Consider the following 25,859-nt stretch of genomic DNA (forward strand, 5'->3'; position numbering starts at 1 on the left):
CCGCAAAGTTCTGCAGGGCCTCAGGAGCTTGGCCGGTCCAGCCAGTCAGTCAGTCACCCCCTGAACTAGGATTTGTAGCTGCTGGAGGTAAGGACCCTCAGCACAGACCACCAGTCACAACGTGACTCTGTGTTCTGCAAATGTCAAGAAAGCATCAGCTGGTCCTCTGGGACCACCAGGGCCAGAGTAGGGTTTCAGCTAATTGTCCAGGACATCTATCTAAGGGATGTCTGAGTGCCTGAATTACAAGGAGCCTGGGAGCTTCGAAAATGCTATTTTAGTTTTTTTTTTTTACGTAACCATGGGCAAGAATCAAAGCCTTAATAGACTGGGATTTTTCTGCCTGGCCTTTTCGCTTATTGGCTATCAAGACTGAAAGGCAGCCATGCTAAGAAGCAGAACATCATTTCTATTCTTTGATTCTACCATTAGTGGGACCCAGGGACCCAGGAGTATCTGGAAGACCCTACCAGGACTCAGCAAGCCCTCTGGTCCCTGATACCCACCACCCCTTCTCTCATGCTCCTGGGCTCACCTTGGCATTCAAATTTCTTGGCAGGTGTTGTAAGCAGAAGTTTGCCTTCCATGTCTGGGGGTCCAGCACAGCGGGCAATGCCAGGTTCCTTGTAGCCAGTCTTCACCCAGCTGGAGAGCCACCGGAGGTGGCAGTCGCAGTACAGGGGGTTGGCACCAATGGCCCTGGGACAGGCAGCAGAGAAAAGCAGGCATTCCAGTTTCAGAAGCCTTGACCCATTGAGCACATAGAGATGCAGGTCACCCATAGCTCTGCTTTAAACACTCCATATACATCATCTTACTTAGATGATTTTCTGTGCACAGAGACAGACTTAGAAAAACCAATGAAGAGGGATCTGGATTTGGAACCCAGGCTGCCAGGAACAGAGGCTCTGTTCTCAGAGCCTCCACAGGCTTGAGGGAGATGGCATCCAGCATTTACCCCTGCACAGAAATGGCTGCTGCTCCTGCCTTCATGCATCCAGTGCTCTCATTAACCCCACACACAAGCTCCCTGCATCTGTAAAACGTGGAACTGGGCATTGCATGGAATAAGTAATTTCCCTGGGGCCACGCTGTAGCTAGGGCAGCCTCTGGCTCCAAACTCTGAACTGCCTGTCTGGGAAGCCCAGTCACTTTTGTGTTTCTTTTCATTTTTAATTAAGCAAAGAGCACATGCACGCATTCTTGCGAGTCTTTCTCAAATGCTGCAGAACAATGTGCTAAATGCCATGGACACACACACACACACACACACACACACACACACATACGCACGCACGCACACACAACACACACACTTTTTTGTTTTTATTTTTCCTTTTTTTTCCTTTTTTTGGGGGGTGGGGAGATGGGTCTCACTGTGTAGCCTTGGCTAGCCTGGAACTCACTATGTAGAATAGGCTGGCCATGGACTCATAAAAATCTGCCTGTCTCTGCCTCCCGAGTGCAGAGATTAAAGATGTACCACCGTGCCCAGCAACTAAACTTTTTTTTTAAAAAGAAATATTTATTTATTTTTATTTTATGTGCATTGGTGTTTTGCCTGCAGGTATGTCCGTGTGAGGGAGCTGGATCAGCTAGAATGAAGTTACAGACAGTTGTGAGCGGCCATGTGGGTACTGGGAATCAAACCCAGGTCCCTCTGGAAGAGCAGCCAGTGCTCTTAACCGCTGAGCCATCTCTCCAGCCCCAACTTAAGTTTTTTTTTTAAGGGCAATTCCAGTGTTGCTAATGGGAGTGCGGAATGGTATAACGCCAATTCCAGATGCAATTGCTTTGTGACAGTTTCTCCTACAGACACCTGTATGGCAGACTGCTGCGATGCTCCCTTCCAAAGGCATGCGGAGACTGCATTTCATTGGTCCGGTGACAGAAGATGGTTCTTTAAAACAGGTAACGGTCAGGAGGACACTGTCCTTCTCCCAGAACTGGGCAAGCTGTTATCATAGGAGTGGATCTGTCTGGCCTCGCTGCTACCCTGTCGTGTGAGTGTTCACGTATGTTTCTGACATGTCATCACTGTGCTCCTGCACTTCCAGGCTGCAGACACAGGATCAGGATAAACTTTTCACATCATCCTTTGTCCAGTCTGTAGCTGCAGAAAATGACCCAGGACCTGGAAACTGCCGCTGTTCACTGGCCGGTAACTGGTTAAATAAACCATGCTATGCTCACAGTATGCCACTGTCCTCCACAGAGGGACGCCGGTGGCACGGTTACCAAGCTCGTGGGTGTGTGGCCTTCCATCCCTTTCCCACATGGACGCATACGGTTCCTATCTGCTGTGTGTCACATCCGAACAGCGTGTTTCTTGTCACTAGCCAGCGGGTCTTGGAAACCGTCCAGGTCGGCATATAGGAATCCGCTTCATTTTGCCAAAGTGCTTTGGGAAGAATAGGTACCCTGTGGTTTAATGAGCAGTTTCCCTATTGCTGGGCTTTCTGGCAGTTAAGAAGACTGTGAACATTCTTTTGCACATGGCTTCGTGAGGTGTGAGCTTTCCTCTAGAACAGATGCCTATGATATCCAGCTGATAGAAGTGGATGTCACATGATGGAGCTGCCCCCTGCAGACTGTATCAGCTTCCGTGGACCACGCCTGTGCCCTCACATCTGCACGCACCTGAGTACCGCCAGCTGCCAGCCCTGTACCAACCCTATGGCAAGCTCCGGTCTTTCCCCACACCCAGTGAGAAGCATAAAGACAGGATGGGCATGTAACAGAGTGGAATGGCCAGAGTTCTTCCCTTCAGCACCTGAAACTCATCCGTATCAACCGATTCTAGAACCTCAAGGTTGTGTGAGGTTAACGAGAAGGGGCACATTCATCAGGTCACCGGATACCCAGCCACTTCCCACCCGTTCTGGCCTGCAGAGGAAGTGACCCCCCACACCCCAAGATAGGTACAGCCTGATAGAAGCGGCTGTGGCTCTGAACAGGAATCTCCCAGAATAGCACAGCTGACGCTGTGCGATCTTATAAAACAGGCTGAGCAAGACTTGGAATCCAGCCTACCACAGCTGCTCCCTGCCCGTGACCTTGGGCTGTTCCCTTAACATCTCTGGGGCTCACTTTATGATTCAATAAAGAGCCTGCGATCAAGAGGGGAAGAGAGACAAGCACGGATAACCTAGAATGGGCGCTGAGGGACTCACGCAGCTCAGGAAGAAGGGCAGGTGCAACCTTGATGTGTATTTAATTTTCTATCTCCATGTGCTGACAGCATCCATCCTGGCTAATGGGATGAGCAAGACACCATCCTCTTTCCCCATCAGCACCAGAGCCTCTCAGACACAGAGGAAGGTCGGAGGCAGACTCCAAAGATTACAGGAAGACAGATATTATGGTATATAAAATACTTATTTTTAAATATATTTCATATAAAATAAATATAAAAATATACTTTAAAACATTATTTTAAAATATTATTTTCAAGTTATCAAGAAGTAGCGTAATTATGGCATTTAATAACTTAGTATAGAATTTATAGCGAACTACAAGGAGTATAGGCCAGTCATGATGAGGGTGATTAGAGAAAAATCCCTCAAAGCCTCGGAGGTCATCCTGAGTGTGGGGGCCTTGACGTGACCGAGAGCTTCACACACCGCCACCCTGGCACAGATATCCACCACCATCACCAGCAACGCCGCACCTCCAATGTAAATGTCCCTTCCCTTTACTGAAAACTGCAGGGCCACAGCCTCCTAAAAGCCGCTCAAAACCATCCTGCCTTGTCCCACACGTGTGGCTACTTGTTCCTGTCCTGGGCAGACATCAGCCTGCTTGCCTACGGGCTGGATTTTCCCAGCTGAGGAGCACTGGCCCTTGTTGCCACAGCTCCCTTTCTCCTGGGGACCAGTTTGCCCAGTGGAAGCTGATGGAAATGACAACTTACACTCTCTTTTTGGTTATTTGAGACAGGATTTCTCTCTCTGTAGACCAGGCTAGCCTCAAACTCAAGAGGTCCACCTGTTTCTGCCTGAGTGCTGAGATTAAAGGTATGTGCCTCCACACCAGCACAATTTACACATTTCAATCAAAAGCTTTTTTTTTTTTTTTTAAAAAAAAAAAAAAGGTTCAGGAGACTGAGGTAGGAAGATCACGAATTTCAGGTCAGTTGGGCTATGTAGTGTGATTCTGTCTCAAAATATTAACTAGATAGTTAAAATTTTTTAAAAATAAAGGCAACTGAGGACCCGGTGGGGAATGGAGAACAGGTAGGCCTACGGAAGACTGGTGGGTAGGGCAGCAGCCAGGCGCCCCTCAATCCCAAGGGACTGTGGCTTGGGAACACACTCCACTGAGATTATAAATAGCTCCATGTTGTTGGTCTTCGGTGTAACTTGGGCACGCCGAAACCGAAGCTGTCTCCTCTGCTCATGCCAAGCTGTGCCAGCTCCTATTAATAGAGCCTAGCCTGAGACAGCCCCTCCTGGTCTGAAGCCAGAAGAATTCTCAAACTGTGAACCCTTCCACCTGAACCCCCGCCCCCTGCCCTCTCATGGGTTTATGTGTGTGCTGTCTTCATCCCCCTGGTCCCAGAAGCTGCAAAAGTGGTTCCTTGAGGACAGGAGTCACTGACTCCAGAGCTGGACCAGACGCTAGCTAACACCAAAGATGCTAGCTGCGTCAGTCAGTAGGAACGGAGTGAAGCCCGCCAAACACAAATCCCCACAAATCCTCAGTGCAGAGGAATGCAGGAAGAAAAGGATCATCCATCCTAAAATAGAATGAACTTCATCTTAGTGGATCCCCTTCCAGTCTGTCTGCTTTCCTTCCTCCTTTTCACTGAGACAAGGACCCACTAGGTAGTCCAGGCTGACCTGGAACTTGCAATCTCCCCCATGCTGGGGTTACAGGTGTACGCTACTATGCATGGCACCACCAGTCCTTATGTTCATATCTGTATCACATTCATTATTCTGCATGCCATCAAATAATAAATTACAGTGCCATAATTGTCATTAACTACTTACTTTTTGGCCACATGGGCATGGCGTGATGTGATTAATCATTTCTACCGAATTTACCCACCTACTTCCCAATGAACATTGAAATTTGGCTTTCTAGCCTATAACAGGGTAAAGGCAGCAAATTGCAGGGTTCTAACAGTGAAGGGCAACACTGAGGAACTGTAGCCATGAGCTCTGACAGGGGCATGCAACCTTCTGGCATGGGTTTGCAGGTTAGACACACCTGAGCTGATACGTGTCTGCTGATGGATAAATGGTAGATGCTATAGTTTGGATCTTAAACATCCTCTCAAAACCTATGTGTTAAACTCTTAGACTCCAGCCTTTGGCACTGCTGACAGTTAGTAGGACCTTTAAGCAGTGGGATCTGATGGAAGGCATTAGATCACCGAGGATGTGCCTTGCAAGGGAATATCAGGACCCTGGCCTCTCCTCTTCCTTTCTTCTCAACTGTTATGAAGTTGACTACTTCCTCAGTCACACGTTCCCATCATGATGTGCAACCTTACCACAGACCCCAAAGCAGCATAGTTCACCAAGCATGGACTGAAGCCTTTAAACTTGTGAGGTAAAACAAATGTTTCTTCTCTTGAAATTGATCATCTGAGTGTTGCGGAATATTTGTTTAACTAGCTAAAGATGTGTTGCATTTGTTTAACTATGTAAAGATGTGTTGCTGTTTTTACCTTGCCTGCCTAAGGCACCTGATTGGTCTAATAAAAAGCTGATGGCCAATAGCGAAGGAGGAGGTATTGGCAGGACTTCTGGGCAAGGAGAGTAAGTAGAAGGATGAATTTAGACTGGCGATGGGGAGAAAAAAAAAGGAGATGCCAGGGGCTAGCCAGGAAGCCAGACATGGAGGAAACAGGGAGGTAAGACATACAGAATGAAAGGAAGGTAAAATGTAGATTAATAGAAACAGGTTAAATTAAGTTAAAAGAGGTAGTGGGACAAGCCTAAGCTAAGACCAAGAATTCATAATTAAAAATAAGTTTTTGTGTCTTTACTTGGGAACTGGTTGGCGACCCAAAGAAAATTCTAACTACATCTGCAATATTTTGCTATGATTACAGAAAACTGACTAATATTTGTGGATGGGTAGCTAGCAGATGATCTTAACTGACTGATATCTTATGTAATGTATCTGGCTTCAGGTTTGATATCACTGTTTTCCCAAAGACAGCTATAGAATCAAACTTGGTCTTTACAGCTTTGGGTTTGTTTGTTTGTTTAGAACATATGCTGTCTGAACCTGGAAGAGAAAGTGAGGAATAGCCTTGAATTCATTGGCACAGGAAAAGATTGTCAAAACAGAATACCATTAGCCGAGACACTAAGACCAACAATTAATAAATGAGACCTAATGAAACTGAAAAGCTTCTATAAGGCAAAGGACACTGTCATTCAGACAAAGCAACAGCCTACAGAATGGGAAAAATTTGTACCAACTACACATCTAATAGAAGGCTAATATCTAAAATACATAAAGCAGAATTTTCAGGAAAGGAAACTCAGATGGCCGAGAAACACTTAAATGCTAAATATCCTTCGTCATCAGGGAAATGCAAATCAAAACAACTCTGTGATTCTGTCTTATACCTGTCAGAATGACTAAGATCAATGAAAACAAGCCACAGCTCATGCTGGCAAGGGTGTGGAGTAAGGGAAACACTCCTCCATTGCTGCTGGGAGTGTAAATTCACACAGCCACTATGGAGATCGATATGGCAGTTCCTCAAGAAGATGGGAATCAACCTACTTCAAGATCTAGCTATTCTACATACCCAAAGGATGCTTCATCCTACCACAGAGACACTTGCTCAACCATGTTCATTGATGCTCTACTCATATTAGCCAGAAACTGGAAACAACCTAGATGTCCCTCAACAGAAGAATGGATAAAAAAAAAATGTGGTACATTTACACAATGACACACTACTCAACCGTTTAAAGCACGGGATCATGAAATCTGTAGGTAAATGTATGGAACTAGAAAGAAAAAAATCATCGTGAATGAGGTAACCCAGACCCAGAAAGACAAATATGGTATGTATCCTCTTATAAGAGGATATTAGCTGTTAAGTCGATGATAATCAAGCTACAATCTATAGACCCGCCCACAGAGGTTAGTTATCAAGTATGATATGTGTGGGGGCAGGAACAGATAGATCTCCCTAGGAAATAGAAGTAGAATAGAGAGTTATGGACGGAGGAGAGAGACTGGAATGGGAGATTCAAGTCGGGGTGAGGAGGAAAAAAGGGGACAAGGGAGGGAATAGGGGGAGAGATAGTTAAAATTAAGAGCCATTTGAGGGGTCGTAAGGAAACCTAACATAGTATAAACTCCCTAAAATATACGTATGTGAATGCACTGCCTATTTTAGGATCACTCTGACTTTGCAGATTAAAATATGGGAAAGATGATTCTCAGAGCCAGGGACGTCTAAGGTGGCTGACTGAACTTCAAGAGAAACACTGCCGGCACCAAGGCTTTCTGATCTAAGGATGCCTGCCTACTTGGGCCCTGGGTGTGGGGGGGAGTCAGAGAAGAAGATCAAAGCCTTCCAGATGCAGTCCATGTGGCCACAGTCTACAGGCACGCCACAGCCAAGGGTACCCAGAAAAATGCCAGGAAGGTGTCTTTTCTACACCGTCCCAACCTCCAGGGTGAGGACAACCCTGCCTCAGCCCTGGGCTCACCTATCTCCTCATTGTCTTATATCCAATACATAAATAAACAGCTGGTCATTTGTCTCATAGTCAGTGCACAAATCAGAAATGCTGACTGTGTTCCCAGCCGTAGGCAACCATCTCCACTACCCACTTCCAAAGCATTCGCATCACCCTGAACAGAAACTCTGTGCTCTGGGATATTAAGTCCCATTTGTTAGTTAGTTAGTTAGTTAGTTAGTTAGTTAGTTAGTTAGTTGTTTGTTTGTGTGTGTGTGTGTGTGTGTGTGTGTGTGTGCGTGTGCACACATGCACAGGCATGTGAGGCCAGATGACACCCTTGGGTGTTGTTTCTCAGGTCTCACACACTTTTTCTTTGAGGCAGGGTTTCTCACCGGCCTGGAATTCATCAGATAGGTAAGGTCAGCCAGCTAGTCAGTGAGCCCTCAGGGATTTGCCGGTCTCTGCCTCCCAGCTCTAGGATTAGTACATGTTACCATTCCCAACTTTTTACGTGGGTTCTGTTTGGGGGGGTCAAGTCGAGGTCCTCATACTTGTATGGCAAGCACTTTACTGACTGAGCCATCTCCCCAGTCCTGGCCTACTGCCTTTAAAGGATCATCACAGCACTGCTGGCCGTAGAGCTTGGGAAGCAACTCACGCCATTCTACTTCTTTGGGAATTTGATCTCAGGATCTCACGCCCATGTGTGAAGCAGGGACTGTATTATGGGATAGACTAAGCGCGTGGGCACTGGGGCAGGAGCTGCCACCCCACCAGCTGTGCAGCTGGGCACACATCTTCCTTTCTCTAGCTCTCGTTCCTTTTGTGTAAAATGAGGGAACACTACCCCTGTTGTGGGATCGTTATGAGGGGGTCACACCAGCAGGGGACAGGTCCAGCGATCAACAAATGTTTGCTCCCACCTGCTAATGGCCTGTTCTCCTACGCTGAGTGTGTAAGAGGCCAAGAAGGTGACTGTGGAGCATTCCCCAACTCAGGATAAAGGCAACATGATCCGATGAGCTGAGGGGCTGGGTCTCTCTCAGACTCCAAGTTCTGCTTAAATTCAAGGAGGCCCAGAGAACTGGGATGGCATTACTCACAAGTGAGACAGAGACGTCACGTCCGCAAATATGCCCTCTTGGAGGGTGGAGACATCATTGCCGTGCAAAGACCTGAGGAAGAAAAGGCTGCAGGAGGCCAGGCCAGGGATAGGGCAGGATGCCTGGGGGAGGGGCTTCCTAGCCCTTGCTGAAGTCTGCTGGCAGGGAGACAGTCCCCAGCCCAGCAACCCTGACCTGGTAGCCCCAGGAAGGAAAAGGGAGCCCTCAGAGTCCAGGAAAGCCATCCTGTGCCCCCATACTGTGGGGGAAGCTCTGACTTTGCCATCTAAAGAATTCGAGTTGAGTTTAATCATAAATAAGATAAGCAAACACACAGGCACTCCCACTTGGCCAGGGGACAGAGACAGAGTGGGCTATTTGTAAGGAGATTAACATAGGCAGCCACAAGTTAGGACTGCAGGAATGTCGCCTTGGTTCTGATGGGGTCAGGAGCCACCATAACAGACACAGCAGAACATTTTGGGCAGAGTCACTTTGAGAACTTGTAGAAAAAGTTCGCTGATTTCTGGAAGCTAACCCTGTCAATCTGAACAGAAGTCTCTTGTGCAAACAAAGGACTCCTTTATCTTAGGCACTCCTTCCCTGCCACACACGTGTACACAAACTAAACTTGGGATGACGGTCACCCCTTCTCTTGGATCATTTCCCAATTATAACTTGGCTTCTCTAAGGGATTTAAACGAGAGCATTGTGGGCTTCCATAATTAGAGCATTGTCCCTGCTGGGGCTCCAAACCTGGGGATATTTCTGCCCACTAAGGAGTAGGACTCGGGTAATGGGGTAGACTTCTAGAAAAATGAGTTGGGAGAGACTTACAGCAGGCGCAGGGAACGGAGCCCCTGGAAGGCCAGAGGAGGGATGCACTGGAGGGCATTGTAGCTGAGGATCCTGCAGAAGGAAGGAAGGAAGGAAGGAAGGAAGGAAGGAAGGAAGGAAGGAAGGAAGGAAGGAAGGAAGACGCTATGATGAACCAGAGATGAAGGACCATTCCCACCCCATCTTATAGGTGAGTGAGCTAAGGCTTTGAGGCCTCTCCCCACCCCAGGGTCATGTCATTAAGTTAGCAAATAGTATTTGTGCTAGGACTGTATTTTTAGAGCCCACAGCTAAACCACTAACTCAAACGATTCCAAATACATGAACCCACCAGGAGCAGACAGGCGGATTGGCGAGAGAAATGATTCTGTGGTAGATATGGTTACGGGATAGAGAGCCATGGGCAGCCCCGGGGAAGGAACACCAATGCATGGAAGGATGTCGGGGTAACTGTGCTGAGTGGTAAAACCAAACTGGACCATGAATCTATTTAAATAAAATCCTCAGCATACAGCCTAATCTGGGGCCTAGTTCTGGCTAGCCTCAAGCTTGTGACCATCCTCCTGCCTCAAAACATGTGCTAGCTTTATAAAAATGGGATAGATAAGGTATTTCAATTTTTTGTACTTTCCCATTGTATTTCACAGTAAAAGTCGTTTTGTTTTTTAATTTGCTCATGGCCAAAATATCCAAGAAGTGATGGATGGGGTGTTATTTAGTCTGTAGGTGGGAAAGGGGTCTGCATGCGGTCACAAATGACAAGAACGATACCAGCATAGCCTGATGACATCCCGTGTGCCCACCCAGCCCTGCTGGGACTCACAGCGTGGTCAGCTGGCTCATGTTGGTGAAGGAAGAATTGCCTAAGGAGCTGATCTTGTTGTTGCTCAGGTCCCTGGAAAAAGCAAGAGCGTCAGTGTCTGGAAGGAAAGAAGGCCTTGCCCCTGGATGACTTCCAGAGCCTCCCCCATCTGCTCTTGGCCCTTCCGCAGCAGGGAGAGCCAGGCTCCCTAACTGGCTAGGATGTGGGGGCAATTGACTTGCAACTGATTACTGAGCTTCCTCTGTCCCTAATCTGCCTCCTGCATGCCCTGTGCAGGTACAGCTGGCACTGGCCAACTTATACCTGCCAGGTCTAGCAGCCCCTTCTCTGAGAAGCATAGCTGGAACACTAGGACCCCAAATTATGAGGCAGAGTGAAATCCCATTTTATACATCAAGAGCTGGAGTCTTCAGTCTCTCAGTAATTAACTCACAGGGGGCCACCCAGCTGGCCAGAGAAGGGCCAAACCAACCCCTTCACTGCAATGTCTCCTACAGTCCCTGGCCATGTTAGGTGGAGAACATCCTCACACACTCCTCCACTTACCCTGACTGTGTCTGTGTCCTCCCCTGTAGTCCCAGCTTCTAATCCCTGGTCTCGTGATGGGAAGGTCCCAGCCTTGCACCCCTTCAGTCCACTCTAGGTGCCCCCAGCGCTGTCCCTGGCTCCTCTCGCTGTCTAGAGCTGATGGCACCACCCCCATGGCCACATCCTGCCCTTTTCCAGAACACCACTGCATAGTGCCCTACAGACCCTCAGCTGGGCTTGGCCTGGTGCTTCCTCAGCCCTCAACCTGGTTCTGCGACTGCTTCTGCCTTCCACCCTTGGTACCCATGGCCTGGCCTCTGGTCACTGTCCACATCTGTCTCCTTCCTAAGTTCCTGCCTGTGTTAAGCCAGCGTCCACCAGTGGTTTCCTGAGACCTCGTCTCGGCATCTTCCACTGTGGGTTCGTCACACCCTCCTTCCAGCCAAGCCCCTTATCCACAACTGCTCTGCTGCTCCCTGCAACTTAGGGAGCCCTTCCCCCTTCTCCATCCTCCCTAGACGTCCAAGAGATCCACTGGGGTCTCCTGGTCTGCCTGTTACCTACTGTATGCAATTCAGACGATCATTAACCATGTACCCTTCCTTCACTATCCGGAGAGCCTGCCTCTGCTGCAATCCCAGCTCTCCTCCCTGTTGTTACAGGCCCACTTCCTTTCTTGTGATGGGGAGGTGGGGCCTTTTAATGTGGGAGGGGCAGCCTAACAGAAAGAGCTCGCTCGACATTCTTGCTGCCTGTCCTTCCTTCTTCATGTACATCTGGACCACTAGCAGAGGTCAGGCCACAGAAAGCCTGGGGCGCTTGCAGAATGGAGTCTCTGTCCGACACCAGCCACTGTTTCACCCCCATTCCCCTGAAAGGTTCAAACACATCGGTCATTGAGCAAAGACAGACTAACTGGAGCATCACGGTGCTGTTAGCCAGTGCTGTTCAGAGTAGCCAGGCCTTGAACTGAACGTCACCAGCCCGTGGCTATGCTGTTTCCATAGCCAAGCTTTCTCGGCGAAGGGAGCCGTCTGGTGACTTATACTCTCACTCCTTGCCTAAGACAAACCCACTAACAACAGTTCTCAGTTGGCATTGAGAGCAAATTCATTAAAGGCGGCTCTCAGGCTGACACTGACCCGCGGACGGCACTCATACAGAGCTCTGAGCCAAGCCACACTGTGATAGACTGTTCTCTGGACTTTTTGGATAATCTTTGGCTCATACATAGACCAAAGCAATGGAGGTGAGGTACTAATTACACTGGGGAGATAAGAGGAGTTGATCTTATTATCCAGGGCTTTATTCTGAGTACTCTTATGGGGTGGAAGGCAGCAATAATGAAGCAGGTTAAGAATAAATAGTATGTGGACTGATAACCACCTTGTTTCGTATTTGGTTTGGGGATAGGGATTGAACTGAAAGACTCTTTATCATCCTCTGTTTGTCCCTGGCTCCTTGCAGAGATCACCCAGAGCAATAAGAATCACCAGCCTGCAGGGAGATTTGGGGAAATGGTGTGGTCAGAACAGTAGGCCCAGCTCATGGAGGCCAGAAAAGATGCAATTCCTAGATTTTGCCACCAGATGGCAAAACAGCTCCCGGGCATAGGTGTTCCCTGAAGAATGAATAGGGGAGCAGGCAGAATTTCTTAGCAGCATCTGCCCACAAGTGGGAGATGCCTGGAAAGGAGGAACTGTGGTGGTTGGATGCCAATGGTCCTCCTGACCACGGAGGCAGGCCTGGGATCCTCAAGGCACCTGGATACTCACACAAGCTGCAGGTACTTGAAGGTAGCCAGCTGTCCGGGAACCAGCATGAACTGGTTGCCATCCAAATAGCTGAGGAGAGAACACAGCAGCATGAGCACCTGTTGCAGGCATTTCCATCCACCTAGGAGCTACGACACCGTGAGCTGTGAAACTGGGCAGCGCCATGCTGAATGTTGGCGCAGGGGACGCGAGGACCAGGCCACCTTTGCCCGCAGCTGGCGAGGGTGTGGAAGGGACGCAGCTTTTCTTGAGAGGCCACTAGGCCAAGGCAGCAAGAGTCCTGTGCACCCAGTGCCTCTGGAGTAAAAGCGTCACTAAAGGATCTACACTTAGGTGCTATTTGTGGTGGTTCAAAGAGGAAACATCTCCAGCCAAAAAGGGATTTGTTGTGGAGACCAGACTTAACCCACATAAGGATCATTGTATCTATAGACCTTAACCATGTCTTCCCCATAAACATTGTGAAGCGGGGAAAGCAGTGTTATTTTTTGAAAGCAGAGCCCTTACCATGCATTTGTCATGAGGTAACTATAGAGAAGGGACCGGGAAAGGTGGAAGCCATGCTGGAGCCTTTCTGGGCTACACTGCAGGGTCTCCTCCCACCGCCAGGTCCCACGGGTCCTGTTTCACAGGCCAAGAGATTGAAAGTCTGGGGCTACTCACAGTTCTGTGACGTTCTTGGGGATGCCCTTGGGCAGCGCCTGGAGGTGCTTGTTGCTGCACCGGACCACGGTGTCCAGGCAGGCGCACTCCTGGGGGCACTGTGGGCGGGGCAGGCACCCCACCTCCTCCTGGCCTGGGAAGGAAGGTGTGACATCCTGGTCAGTCAGGGGCCTGATTAACACAGCCTTGGCCACCAACTACACTTTTCTCTTTTTTTTTTGGGGGGGGGGGGTGTTTCGAGACAGGGTTTCTCTGTAGCTTTGGAGCCTGTCCTGGAACTAGCTCTTGTAGATTAGGCTGGCCTCGAACTCACAGAGATCTGCTTGCCTCTGCCTCCCAAGTGCTGGGATTAAAGGCGTGGGCCACCAACGCCCAGCTACACTTTTCTCTTTACTACATGCTATTGGCTAACACCAAGAACAAAGGCTTCTGGGAAAGTTTTCAGGTTAAAACAGATCCAGGTAATCTCTCCCACCTCAGACCGAAGGTGGTCCCAGAGGAGGGGAACATGACTACTACCTCTTGAGCACCGGACACTCCCTGGCACTGTGTGGAGCATGCTCCCCTTGGTGACACCTCAAAGGGTGGCCCTGTCACCCCTCAGGATGCACTGGTCAGGCCCAGCACTTAGTGCAGCAGCTGACCCACTCCAGCGTCCGATGGATGCAGAGGGCAAATAGTTTTCTGTTTCACTGAGATCTGGGCAGGATGAATGACTTGACCTCAAGCTGATGAGGCCTCTTAGGGTGAGGCCCACGCCTGGCAGATGCAGACCAGCGAGCCCTTCATCCATCATTCATTTCTCCAGCAAAGAGCCCTCTGTGTGTCTTCCTTTCTTATAATGGGGTGCAGGAGAGCCAATGGTCGTGGTCAGAGTTGTTGAGACCACGAAACGACAGCATGTACCCTCTGCTGAGAGTGACTCGGTTATAAGGGCTGACCACGTTCAGACACAGCATCGCGAAGAACTCACTGAGTCCTCAAAACATCCTCAAGTAGATGCGCTACAGTGGATACCTTTTAGACATGGTGGAACTCAATCCAGAGTGGTCACGTAACTCTGCAAAGTCCCCTAGTCTTGAAGGCAGCACTGGGACAGGGCTCCAGGCAGACAGTCTCTGGAAGCTGTTCTCCTGGCCAGTGGGCCCCACTGCCTCTTAGCAGCAAACACTCAAAGAAATGTTCACACGCTTTCCCCTCCTAGGAAGTTTTCCTAAAGGACCATCACATTTGAACAGAAGGAGTTACCTATGTTGGCGCTCCCGGGAGCACAGTGTGAAATTGTCACTGAGGTAATTTATTAAAAGACAAGGGGCTGGCTCAGTGCTCATCTAGGGCAGGATGGTTTGTGGTGAAAGGCTTTTGCAGGGGACCTGAAAATCCTGAGTGTGTCCTCACAGGCACACAGCAGGGGTCTAAAACAGCACTGCAGAATGCCTACAGAGGCTGCCCCATGATGGGGATCGGGGGTGGGGGAAGGTGGTATAGGGGTGATTTTTCTATCCTTGGATTGTTATTTCTTGTTTTTAATGGTGCATTATCTATGTAAGACATGTATTATCTGTGTGTGTGTGTGTGTGTGTGTGTGTGTTGTGTGTATGTGTACAAACATGCGTCTGAATGGGTTGGCCAGGAGTTTTCTGAGAGATATAGAGAATGTGGCCATGCTAATCTCAGTGAACCTGGTGGGGTTCTCTCCTGGCCACACAGCAATCTGATGCTCCTGAGCAGCTAATAACCAACTTCTAGGACCAGAGACAGAGCTAGCAGTGGAAGAACAAGAAGGGCCCATACCTCCCCTGAAGGAGTCTTCAAAAGTAAAACCAGGGGCAGGCATGCACGTGGAGGCCAGAGAATGACCTTGGATATGACCTAGGCTGGCTAGACAGGGAGCCCCACAGGTCCCCCCATCTCTGCCTTCCTAGCACTAGCCTCCCACGCCTCCATATATGACTTTTTTTTTAAACATGGGTTCTGGGGGTGAAAGTCACGTCGTCATGTTTGCAAGGCAAGTGATCCACATCCCCAGCCCCAAACAGACTGTTTCCTAAGTAAAACAATGTTTTCCACAGGCGGTGGTGGCTCACACCCTTTATGCCAGCACTCCTGAGCTCCGGACACTCCCTGGCACTGTGTCGAGCATGCTCCCCTTGGTGACACCGCAAAGGGTGCCCTGTCACCCCTCAGGATGCACTGGTCAGGCCCAGCACTCAGTGCAGATCCACTCCTGAAGCAGAGGCAGGTGGATCTCTGTGAGTTCAAGGCCAGCCTGGTCTCCAGAGTGAGTTCCAGGACAGTCAGAGCAACCCAGAGAAATTCTGTCTCCAAAAATCAAAACCAACCAACCAAACAAACAAAAACCACAAAGTTTTCAAGGCCAGTCAGTGGCAAGAGATTATAATCAAGATACAGGGTTGGATTAAAGAAAATAACAAACAAAAATATTTAAGCCATAAAATGTATGTGTGAGCAAGTGACGAGGGTATAAACCATATGTGACTTCCTTCCTTCCTCTCTTTTTTGCCAGGGTCTTGCTATAGAGCCCCGGTTGGCCTTGAACTCTCCATTCTCCTGCCTCGGCCTACATGATCCCATGTCTGGCTTGAGATTTATTTTATTTTAAATTTTAAAAGAAAATAAAATTATTCTTAGAAAAATCTACTGAATTTCTTTACAAAAACACCTGAACTGTCTTTCTTGCTGTGAAAACTGGGGTGTTCCTTTGTCTTTCCCTCATATCTACACGGCCTGTTTGGGGTGACTCCAGAGCAGAGGTACAATCTGAATGGCAGGAAGGGCAAAGGTATGGAGACCAGGGACCTGTATCCAGCGTCCAGCAGAAGAGGGGCTGAGAGCCGATACCAGCCTGAGAAAAGCCCCCATGGCAGGACATGCTGAGAACCTAAGAACGGGGCAACGGAGGGGCATAGTTGCTGCTGACCCCAGGAAAAATCTGCTTCCAGCAGGAACCTCGGTGTGTGGTGCTTGGAAAGAAGAGAAGGAAAAGCTATATCTGCTGGAAGGGCAAGATGGCTGTGGACACAGAGAGACGAGGAGCTCAGGGGAACAGGATGATCAAGTCTTTGGTGAGCAGGGAATCAGACTCAGGTGATTCCTGCTCTGAAAAACGTGTTGGCCCCAGGCCCCTGGAGCTGGTGTCTGGGCTAAACACATAAGGAAAAAGATATTGAGGAGTTACTACATTTCTCTTTGTGTGATGGGATAAGAAGTCATGTTTTTTTCCTTCTTCCATCCCCCTCCCCTTTGTTGACTACACAGAAGCAGCTCCAGGCCTCAGAGTCTCCTATTCCCTCCCCAGGGGCCAGTAGGGTGCTGCCTGCCCAGCTCCTCTAGTCAGCCCCATTCTCTCCCTGCTGGATGACCCACACGTTACCTTCCTCACACCTGAAGTCAGGGAAGGCCACATCCTGCAGGGGAATTTGCCGCAGGAAATCGGGGTTCTGGCAGCGCGGGTTCCCCGTCACAATCTTTCTCTTCCGAAGCCAGTCACCCAGCCAGGCTAGCTGGCAGTTACAGTTGAATGGGTTGGCCAGGAGGTTTCTGGAAGAGGTGGGTAATGTGGTCAGGAGGGCACTTATGCCAATCTCAGCGAACCTGGCAGGGTTCTCTCCTGGCCACACAGCAATCTATGCTCCTGCACAGACAGCTAATAACCTCCTAGGTGACCAACTTCTAGGACCAGACAGAACTAACAGTGGAAGGAACAAGAAGGACCCATTCCCCCCCACCCCGAAGGAGTCTTCAAGTGTAAGACCCGAGAAGATCCCCACCGAGGACAGTAGGTAGGCTCCCCCGGCCGGAGCCACCAACCTGCCTGTCCTCCATGGCTGAGACTTACAGTGTAGACAGGGCCTGAAGGGTGTCGAAGGCTCCAGGGGAGATGGTGGTGATGTGATTGTCGTACAGTGACAGGAGCCGCACGTTGCGCAGTCCCGTGAAGCTGTCATTGTGAATGCAGCTGATGCGGTTGTTCCTGAGCATCCTGGGGGAGGGGGAGGTGATGAGAGAAGATGGAGAACCCCTCAGAGGTGTCCCCTAGCCCCAGGCTGACACCTGCTGGGACCCCTGTGGCTTATGGACAGCCACACCTGGCCCTGCTAGGATGCCATTCTAGGGCATCTGTCTTCCTCATTGCCATCTGGAACAACACCCCGTCCCCATTACTCACTGTCCAAGACCCCTTTAATTCCCATCCCCAAGCAAAAATGAAAGCAGAAAGCAAGCCAGCACAGGACAGGTGGTGGCAAAGGGACATTTCAAGGGACTGTGAACACCCTTGCAGCAGGTCAGACTGATTAACCAGGAGTCAAAGACACCTGAATAACACCAAGTTTCTGCCTGTTGGATTGGAGAAGAAATCCAAACATAGTGGTCATAATGCCAGCAGAGGCAAGAGCAGGAAGATGGGCACTTCCACACAAGCTGGTAAGACCAGGGCGGGCCTCTCAGGAAGTGTGTCTGCTGAGCTGTCCCAGGCTGTCTACAAAGGCCTTTTCTGTTGCCATCGGCCAGTCCTCTTTCAGGACTCCATCGCCTGAATACTCAGGGAGGCGCACAGATTTGGGACAGAGCTGGTGGTAATCACAGCTTCTCTCAAAATACAGAATGCAAAGCAGCCTGAGTGGTAATTACAGATAATTACGTTTTAGAGAAATTCTGTGACATATGAAAGGGTCCATATTGGAGGGAAAAGCAGGTTACTAAACAAAATTTATTGCAGGGTTCTATTAAAATGTATCTGGGAGCTGGGTATGGTGGCATAAGCCTATAATCACAGAACTTGGGAGACCTAGGCAAGAGGATCACAAATTCAGAATTAACTTGTTACACAGGGAGACCCTGCTGAGGAAGAAGAGGAAGAGGAGAAGGAGAAGGAAAAAAATATAAAACATATATAAACATACATATGTGTTTATATATTATTCATTGTGATATGTATATATGTATAATTTCAGTTACACAGAATAAATAGTGCCTAAAAATTCTGGTGTATAACATACATATGTGTTTATATATTATACATTGTGATGTATATAATTTCAATTATAAAATTTCAGTGTAGTGCAGCGCCGTTAGCAAACAATACCATACAGGTACTGAAAATTTTGCTAAGGAGTTATATCTTATGTTAGATAATCTTTTTAAAGAAAGTGTGTATGTGTGTTTGCCTGCATGAATTTATTTGCACCACATATGTGTAACTGCTCATAGAAGCCAAAAGAGGTCACTGGATCCTCCAGAACTGGAGTTACAGGTGGTTGTGAGCTGTTGTTATGGATACTGGGAATCAAGCTCTGGTCCTCTGCAAGAGCAATGCATGCTTTTAACCACTGAGCTCTCTCTTTTGTCCCATGATTAGATAAATGTTTTTGTTGTTTTGTTTTGTTTTGTTTTGCTTTGAGACAGGGTTTGTTTGCATAGCCCTGGTTGTACTACTGGAACTCACTCTGTAGACCGGGCTGGTCTTGAACTCAGAGAGATCCACCTGCCTCTGCCTCAAGAGTGCTGGGGTACACGTGTGTGCCACTCCCCTCTGCTGATTATATGTCCTTATTATGCTAATAATATTAATAATAGAGATAATGGTGATGATTTTTGGAGAAACTGGCTGTGTGTGGCATAGACCATCATGATGGTTATATAGATCTATCTATAGTGACCCATGTCTGTGCACATATAAATTTGTAAGTATAAAAATGTGTATAGATAAAGCATGAGAAGGGCAGCTACCCACACCTGTGACACTGGTCATCTGTGGTGGTACCGAGGGTCTAGGCACTTCACAGTCCCTCCTGGGTTTTTGCTGCCCCATCCCCACACTGACCCTCAGGAAGAACACAAGTGACTGGCTCAGTCTCTCCCAGGACCCGAGAGGAACTAAGCAGATGTAAGAGGGAGGGGACTAGCCAAATAGGAGCAGACTAGAAATACAGCTACGCTCACCTCACAGGGAAAGACTGAGCTGAGAAGGACCGCTCGACTGGCCCCACTTTCCCAAAACTCCCCAGGCGTCCCACATGCATTGACAAGTCACCAGCACCAGAAGACAGAGCTAACTATGCTGCATGCGTGACAGGGACTTCAACCCAGGCAGGCGGCTCTGAGAGCTGCATCTCCAGAATGGCAGCCACTACCCATCGGCAGCTAAGATGAGTTGGAATGGAGTGTGTCCTACAGCCGCAGGTGGCTCTGAGATGGACAGCATACACAGGGACATCTGTGGAACCCAACAGGAATGTGGCCTCTCTCCTGGACACTGACAAGCCAGCGCTGCCTGGAGGGAGCTCCCTGCAGTGGTCATGGAGGGTGATGACCATAAGACCCTAGTGGGTTCCCAGGGCCCGGAGCACTCTGGCTGGCTCCGAGTCACAGTCCAGAATTTTGAGGGATGGTGGACATCTCTGCTCTGACATCTACACATACCAAGTCACCTCTGCAGGGTCCCCTCACAGCTCTGGTCACTTCTAAGCATGTGCCACCTGTATCCCGGAAGCCTTGACCACAGGGCACTGATGGCGGGGGTTCCAATCCCTTCACCTCCTCACCAGGGGCCAGCCCACATCCCAAGAACAAGAGGACAGTTACAGCCGGGAGATCATCTGTCCTATCAGCCAGGGTCATCAGGGGCCCCACTCTCCTGCCAATGGGACTAGGAGTAGGCTATTTCTCTTCAGTGCAGAGGCCCATGCTGTGCCTTGTCTTGGTGCCTCTAGCTCCACCCACTCACAGGGTCCGTAAGCCATCTAGACCACGGAACATGCCACTCCTGATGGACTCCAGCTGGTTTGCGGTCAAGTGCAGCTCACTGACAGAGGAAGCACCCTCGAACGTCCCATCTTCGATTTCTGACACCTTGTTGTTGCTCAGGTTACTGAGAGAGGAAAGAGGGGAGAACTGTGGGTTCCCTGCACCCAGGCGCCCCTCCCTCCCTTACTGTAGCCATCACCTCCAGATGTAGGAACCCCATCCCTGCCCCCAGGGGGCGCTCTGCACCCTAGCCTTTTCCTTCCTATCCCATGCCAGCATCTTGATGGGCACCGCCCCACCAAGAGGAAACTCACATTTTCTTCAGATGTGAGAGCTTCTTAAACAGCCCCGTGGCCTCTAGGATAGAGATCTCATTGTTGTTCAATCGTCTGTAGAAGACAAGCAATGGAACAAACACACACATGTAGATCGACCTAACTATGCCTTTCACTTTGAGATTATGGGGTGCAAAGTAGGCTGACTGAAATCATTTCAAAAGAAAGCTGGACCTGGCACTGGGCAAAAGGGGGGGGGGTGGCAAATAAAGTATATTTTTAACATTAAAAATGTCATGAAGGAGCCAGGTGGTGGTGGTGCACACCTGTAATCCCAGTACTCGGGAGGCAGAGGCAGGCGGATCTCTGAGTTTGAGGCCAACCTGATCTACAGAGTGAGTTCCAGGACAGCCAGAGCTACACAGAGAAACCCTGTCTTAAACAAAATGCAATGAAAGCACGGCACAGTGTTTTAGTGGCAGAGATGGCTGCCACCAACTCGGTGTTTGAGTCCTGTCCTTTTCTACATGATAGGAGAGAATAGTCTCCCAAAAGCTGGCTTCTGATCATACAGGCTCTGTGGCATTAACACACACACACACACACACACACACACACACACACACACACACTGACAGACAAATGGAACAAAAGTAATGAAGATTTGCTTCCGTAAAAGACAAATGTGTATAGAATTTTGCATCTGCAGACACAGGCACACACATTCATATGTTTAGATAAAGGAAAACAGTAGTTGAGGGATGACGTCAACCTCAGGTTGAGACAATGATTCATGTCTCCCTAAAGAACCATCCCTAAGGAAAGCCACTCATGGCTCAGGCTGGTGACCAGCCCTGGATGTCAAAGACTCGTCAAGAAGGTGGGGAAGCAGGAGTAGGAGTCATGGATGAGGGTTACATCTTGCCAAAGCTGTCAGCTGGCATGCTCCAGCCGGTGTCTCCCATGATCCCTCCCACAGAGCTGGTTTGTAGAGGAGCCCTAAGTAGACCCAGGTGGGTCAGTGGGTGCTGGGTTGGGGGGCAGCTCATGCGCTCACAGCTCAGCCGTGGACTGGGGGATGCGTTCGGGTATCTTGGAGAGCTTCAGGCTGGAACACTCCACCACGCTGGCCTCACAGCGGCACTTGTGGGGACAGGCCACATCGCTGGTACACTCGCTGTTCAGGTGGTAATCCTCCGTCCCTAGAGTGAGAGGGTGGCAGGGCTGAGGGTCTGAGTGAGCTCCAAGCATTTGAGGGCCCCCAAGCCCCCACCTCCACAGCCTTCCCTCCACAGCCACCGTCCCCGCCCCTACCCCAAGCTGGTCATTGTCCCCCACTCTCCTACCTGGAATGAAGTACTGCTCTTTGGCTGGGGAAAAAAACAAATGCACCAGAATATAGAATCAGCTGGATCAGCCCCATTCCCCATGGAAGGCACCCCAGGAATGCAACTGCCTTTGCCTAGCCCACCGCTATGTGTAGAAGGCCTTATTCCAGAGCACGCATGTCCCCAGGCCAGTGCTGAGAAGGACCCCTAAACCTTCTGCTTGCACAATGCAGGCAGTCACTGTGCTGACCTTGTGGATAGGATTGAGCCTGGGTGGCACTAGGCTCCTGGACCAAAGCCCAGGCTCGGAAGCTGATCCAAACTGCCCACTGACAGATGCCAAGTGGGCTGCATCTCCTAGGCCACTTCATCTCAGGTCTGGAGGAGTCGCCTACCTCACTGAGATGCTTCCTAGGCCTTGGACACAGTGTCACGTTAGAGCTGACCTGGGAGCAGAGGTCTCCCTCCATGGCTTCAGCAAGCCTACTTCCCCCAGGCTGTAGCTAAGTGAGGGGCAAGGCAGAGGAACCATCCCATCCAAGCTCCAACCAGCCAGCTCAAAAGTGCCTGAGGACTTCTTCATTAATGCCACCAGGACACGTTGCTGGTCCCCAAGCCTACTGGAGACACACAGGTGTGGCCCTTACCTGAGCAGCGGAACTTCTTGCTTTTGATCTGCCCAATGCGCTTGTTGGCCAGGCGCCGGGGGCTGGCACAGCGGGCCCCGCTTGTCTCAATGGGGTTGGTCCGTAAGAAGTCTGCCAGCCACTTGAGGTTACAGTCACAGATGAAAGGGTTCTGGGCCAGATGCCTGTCCAAAGGGACACACGGGCTGTCAGAGACCAGGGCTGCTGACCTAAAGGTAGGCAAGGCTTTGTAACTAACCTGGGGCTGAATCAGTGCTGGTGGCCTCAAGTAGGACAGAGCCGGCCTTGAGAGAAATGTGGCGTAGAGAATTGTCAGTGTGTGTCCCTCTGCCAGCCCATCACAGAAGGGCTCCTTCCTGCAGAGCCAGCCTCACTCCCCTCCAAACCTCTCTGTTCCTCCTTCGACTTGGATGTCTCATGAGCATGAGTGAGGGGAGAGGGGATGGAGATACTGACAGGCCAACCTGCTCCTTCCTGATGAAGAAGCTGAGGCGACAGAATGCCAAGTCAAACTTGGCCTCTGGGCCTCCCCATGGCCACCATCTGGGTCTTTCTCTCCTGCAGCCTCATCCAATGCCTACAGCCACCATCCTGAAGAGCAATGGGGCTAGGGTGGTGAGGCTGGGTCTGTCTGCATGGCAGCTGCACCTGGAGCCACTACGCCACCCCAAGCAATAGCACTGCCTTTCCTTGTCAGGGTTCCAGCAGTCTCTCACCCCAGGAAAGAACAGCAAACAGCCTGCTAGCTAGTCTAGAGATCCATTCAGCTCCCTGCCAGCTGCCTGTGTCACCAGCAGGTGACGTGAAGGTGTGGGGAGCAGCTCACAGTGGTGGCTGCTACCATTCATATTACCCCAGCAAGCCAGCTGCCAGTTCTTTTTTTAAAGATCTAGTCTTTTAATTATATGCGTGTGTTTGTCTGAGGGTAAGTGCAGGTACCAGAGGGGGTAGGAGGTGGTGTGTGTTGCCTGGGGTGGGGTGATGGAAACGGAACTCCAGTCCTCTGTGAGAGCAGTCTGAGCCACTTCTAACCACCGAGTCACCCTCCTGTCCAGTTCCACCACTTCTGAACCACGCTATCAGCAGGCCTGCTTACCCGTCTGGGCACCATCCCACTAGGCATGTCTGCAGAGGGCTGTCAGGATGAAAATAGCCAGGGAAGAACATTCCCTGTCCCTGTCCTAGATGTCATCCTTGAGCTAGAACTCGTATATACAATATAGAACTAGGGGTGGGGGGCCATGAGGTCAGGGCAGGGCCACATCTCCATCTGAGTGCTGTCATCCAAGCTGTGTTGCTTATTAACACAGCCCAGCCCATTCTAGGAACTGCATAGCTCTCAAGACCTAAGTGAGACCTGGTCCAGGGTCTGTGCCCAGCTCAATCCATACTTTGGATGACCTTTCTCCTGCCCATCACCTCCTATGTCCAGTCTTTGGCCATGGTTTGGGATACTGACCAGGGCCTACATTGGCCCAGCTTTCTCCCCTTTGCCTTTTTTGATTCCTGGCTCTTCTTATCTCCAGGTCCCTTCCCTGTCTGCATCCCACTCAGTGAGCAAGAGGATGTGATGTTGACTTGCCAGGTAGCCTGGACCACTTGAAACAAGGCAGGATTCGGGGGCTGCTCAGGGGCCTCCCAGCTTCCCTTCATCCCCACCTGCACCCTAGCGCTGTGCCTCTGCTGGATTGGTGCTCCCCTGTACATGACCTGGGCAGACTCTCCTTTCCAATCAGTGAGACCGGTTAGGTGGTGCAGCAGCGTGCGAGGTTTTTGAGTTTAAAACAACCCAGAACATGGGACAAGTGGTTTTGATACAAACTTAAGTTTTGACATCAGTTGGATTTGTGTGTATGTGTGTGCTGTGCCGGAGAACTCGTCCGGGGCTTTGAGCAAAGCTAGCTGAGTACTCCGCCACTGAGCAATGCTCCAGCCTCAGATGGATGTCTCTAACAATTTCAAGGGGCAGGCAGCTGGCGCGGACAGGACATTCTCCAGTATTAAAGGTGTACCTGGACACATGTGCCCCTGTGGCTACACCTGACTGCAGCAAACACTCTGACCGTGGAAAGGCAGACGGCTCTTCACGTGTAAGGAGTGGCAGGGAGAGTCTCTGGGGACAGACGCTGGTCTACCGCATTCACGGTTAAGGAAATTCTGGGTTTAAAGCCACAGGGAGGCCTCACTTCATACCTACAGCATAGTCATAATCAGATAATTTCAAAGGAAAGACAAGGCAGAGTGTTGGTGAGGTTGTAAGGGCTCTGGAGAGGAGCCTTGTCACAGGACACTGTGGTGGAGGGAGGGCGTGATGCTACGGCCGCTGTGGGGCCCCCTGGCGCTCAGCTTCTTGACTGACAGTGAACTCACTCTGTGCCCCAGTGACTGCCAGAGAAATGAAAGCACTGCCGGCTGGGGAGCTGTAAGTCAGCTTCCGGGAAGTGCTCCTGGGAAAGGGACCCATAGGCACTTCAGCCCGGTGGGGTGAACGAGACACAGCGGACTCCGACACCCTGGAGCGTTACTGTCAATAACAAAAGCCACTCCTCTGCCTCTTTTTTCTTGTCAGTCAGGTCAAGGATGAAATACCCAACAAAGCTGGGCAGTGGTGGTGCATGCCTTTAATCCCAGCACTTGGGAGGCAGAGGCAGGAGGATCTCTGTGAGTTTGAGGCCAGCCTGGTCTCTGGTCTACAATAGCTAGCTCCAGGACAGGATCTAAAACTACAGCAAAACCCTGTCTCAAAAAACAAAAAGAAAAAAGAAAGAAATACCCAACAAGATGCAAAAAACCCAAAACATTACGCTACGTGAAAGAGGTCAGTTAGGAAAGGCGGCCCACTGTATGGCATGGTCAGAAATAGGCAGTCCCCAGATGGGAAAATAGCCCAGGGATTGCCTGGGGCTGGGCTGGGAATGGGTACAAGGGACCAGGGAGCCTGGTAGAGACCTTCCAGCCCTGGACTGTGAGCAGCTTTGTGGATTTACTCAGTCACTGAACTGCTTGCTTAGAAGCTTTAGGCATGTAAAGTCACACCTCTGTGAAGTTACATTGGTTTGTTAGTTTGAATTTTGAGTCAACGTCTCTATTTGTTGCTCAGGCTGAGTCTGACTCTTGGTATCCAGCCTCGTGAGCAGCCAGGACACTTGGCATGCAGTATTTTGTTTGCTGTTGTGCGGGGGGGGGGGAAGCAAAACTGCAGCAAGCCCAGGAGTGCAGCTCTGCAGCTCACACGTGGGTGCTGTGGATCAATCAAGCAACCCACAGGATGGTGGATTTACTTCCGCACTCAGCCAGGGTAGTGGACTGGTCCCTGGCTCTAGGAAGAGGAGATGACCGTAGCTTAGGTTTTCACGTCTTTTGCTCTTGTTCCAAATCAAGATTCTGTTAATATGAGCAGGTGTTTAAGGCAGTCTGGCTTTGCTTTGCGGCCTTACTGGAGCCAGTT

General features: G+C 50.0%; 1 protein-coding gene across 1 annotated transcript in view; it reads right to left on the reverse strand.

Annotated features, from left to right (window-relative positions):
- Slit1 (slit guidance ligand 1) overlaps window positions 1-25,859 on the reverse strand; it is a 143,007-nt gene that overhangs the window by 15,660 nt on the left and 101,488 nt on the right. The window contains exons 14-26 of the mRNA XM_038336276.1: window positions 22,412-22,575; window positions 21,783-21,806; window positions 21,494-21,638; window positions 20,476-20,550; window positions 20,142-20,285; window positions 17,253-17,396; window positions 16,788-16,954; window positions 13,394-13,526; window positions 12,731-12,799; window positions 10,428-10,499; window positions 9,605-9,676; window positions 8,768-8,839; window positions 536-699 (exon numbers count right to left, since the gene is read on the reverse strand). Coding sequence (XP_038192204.1) covers window positions 536-699; window positions 8,768-8,839; window positions 9,605-9,676; window positions 10,428-10,499; window positions 12,731-12,799; window positions 13,394-13,526; window positions 16,788-16,954; window positions 17,253-17,396; window positions 20,142-20,285; window positions 20,476-20,550; window positions 21,494-21,638; window positions 21,783-21,806; window positions 22,412-22,575 — 1,445 coding nt within the window. The remainder of the gene's footprint in view (window positions 1-535; window positions 700-8,767; window positions 8,840-9,604; window positions 9,677-10,427; window positions 10,500-12,730; window positions 12,800-13,393; window positions 13,527-16,787; window positions 16,955-17,252; window positions 17,397-20,141; window positions 20,286-20,475; window positions 20,551-21,493; window positions 21,639-21,782; window positions 21,807-22,411; window positions 22,576-25,859) is intronic.

Source organism: Arvicola amphibius, chromosome 1 (genome assembly GCF_903992535.2).
Source record: "Arvicola amphibius chromosome 1, mArvAmp1.2, whole genome shotgun sequence".
In the NCBI taxonomy this organism is placed as follows: domain Eukaryota; kingdom Metazoa; phylum Chordata; class Mammalia; order Rodentia; family Cricetidae; genus Arvicola; species Arvicola amphibius.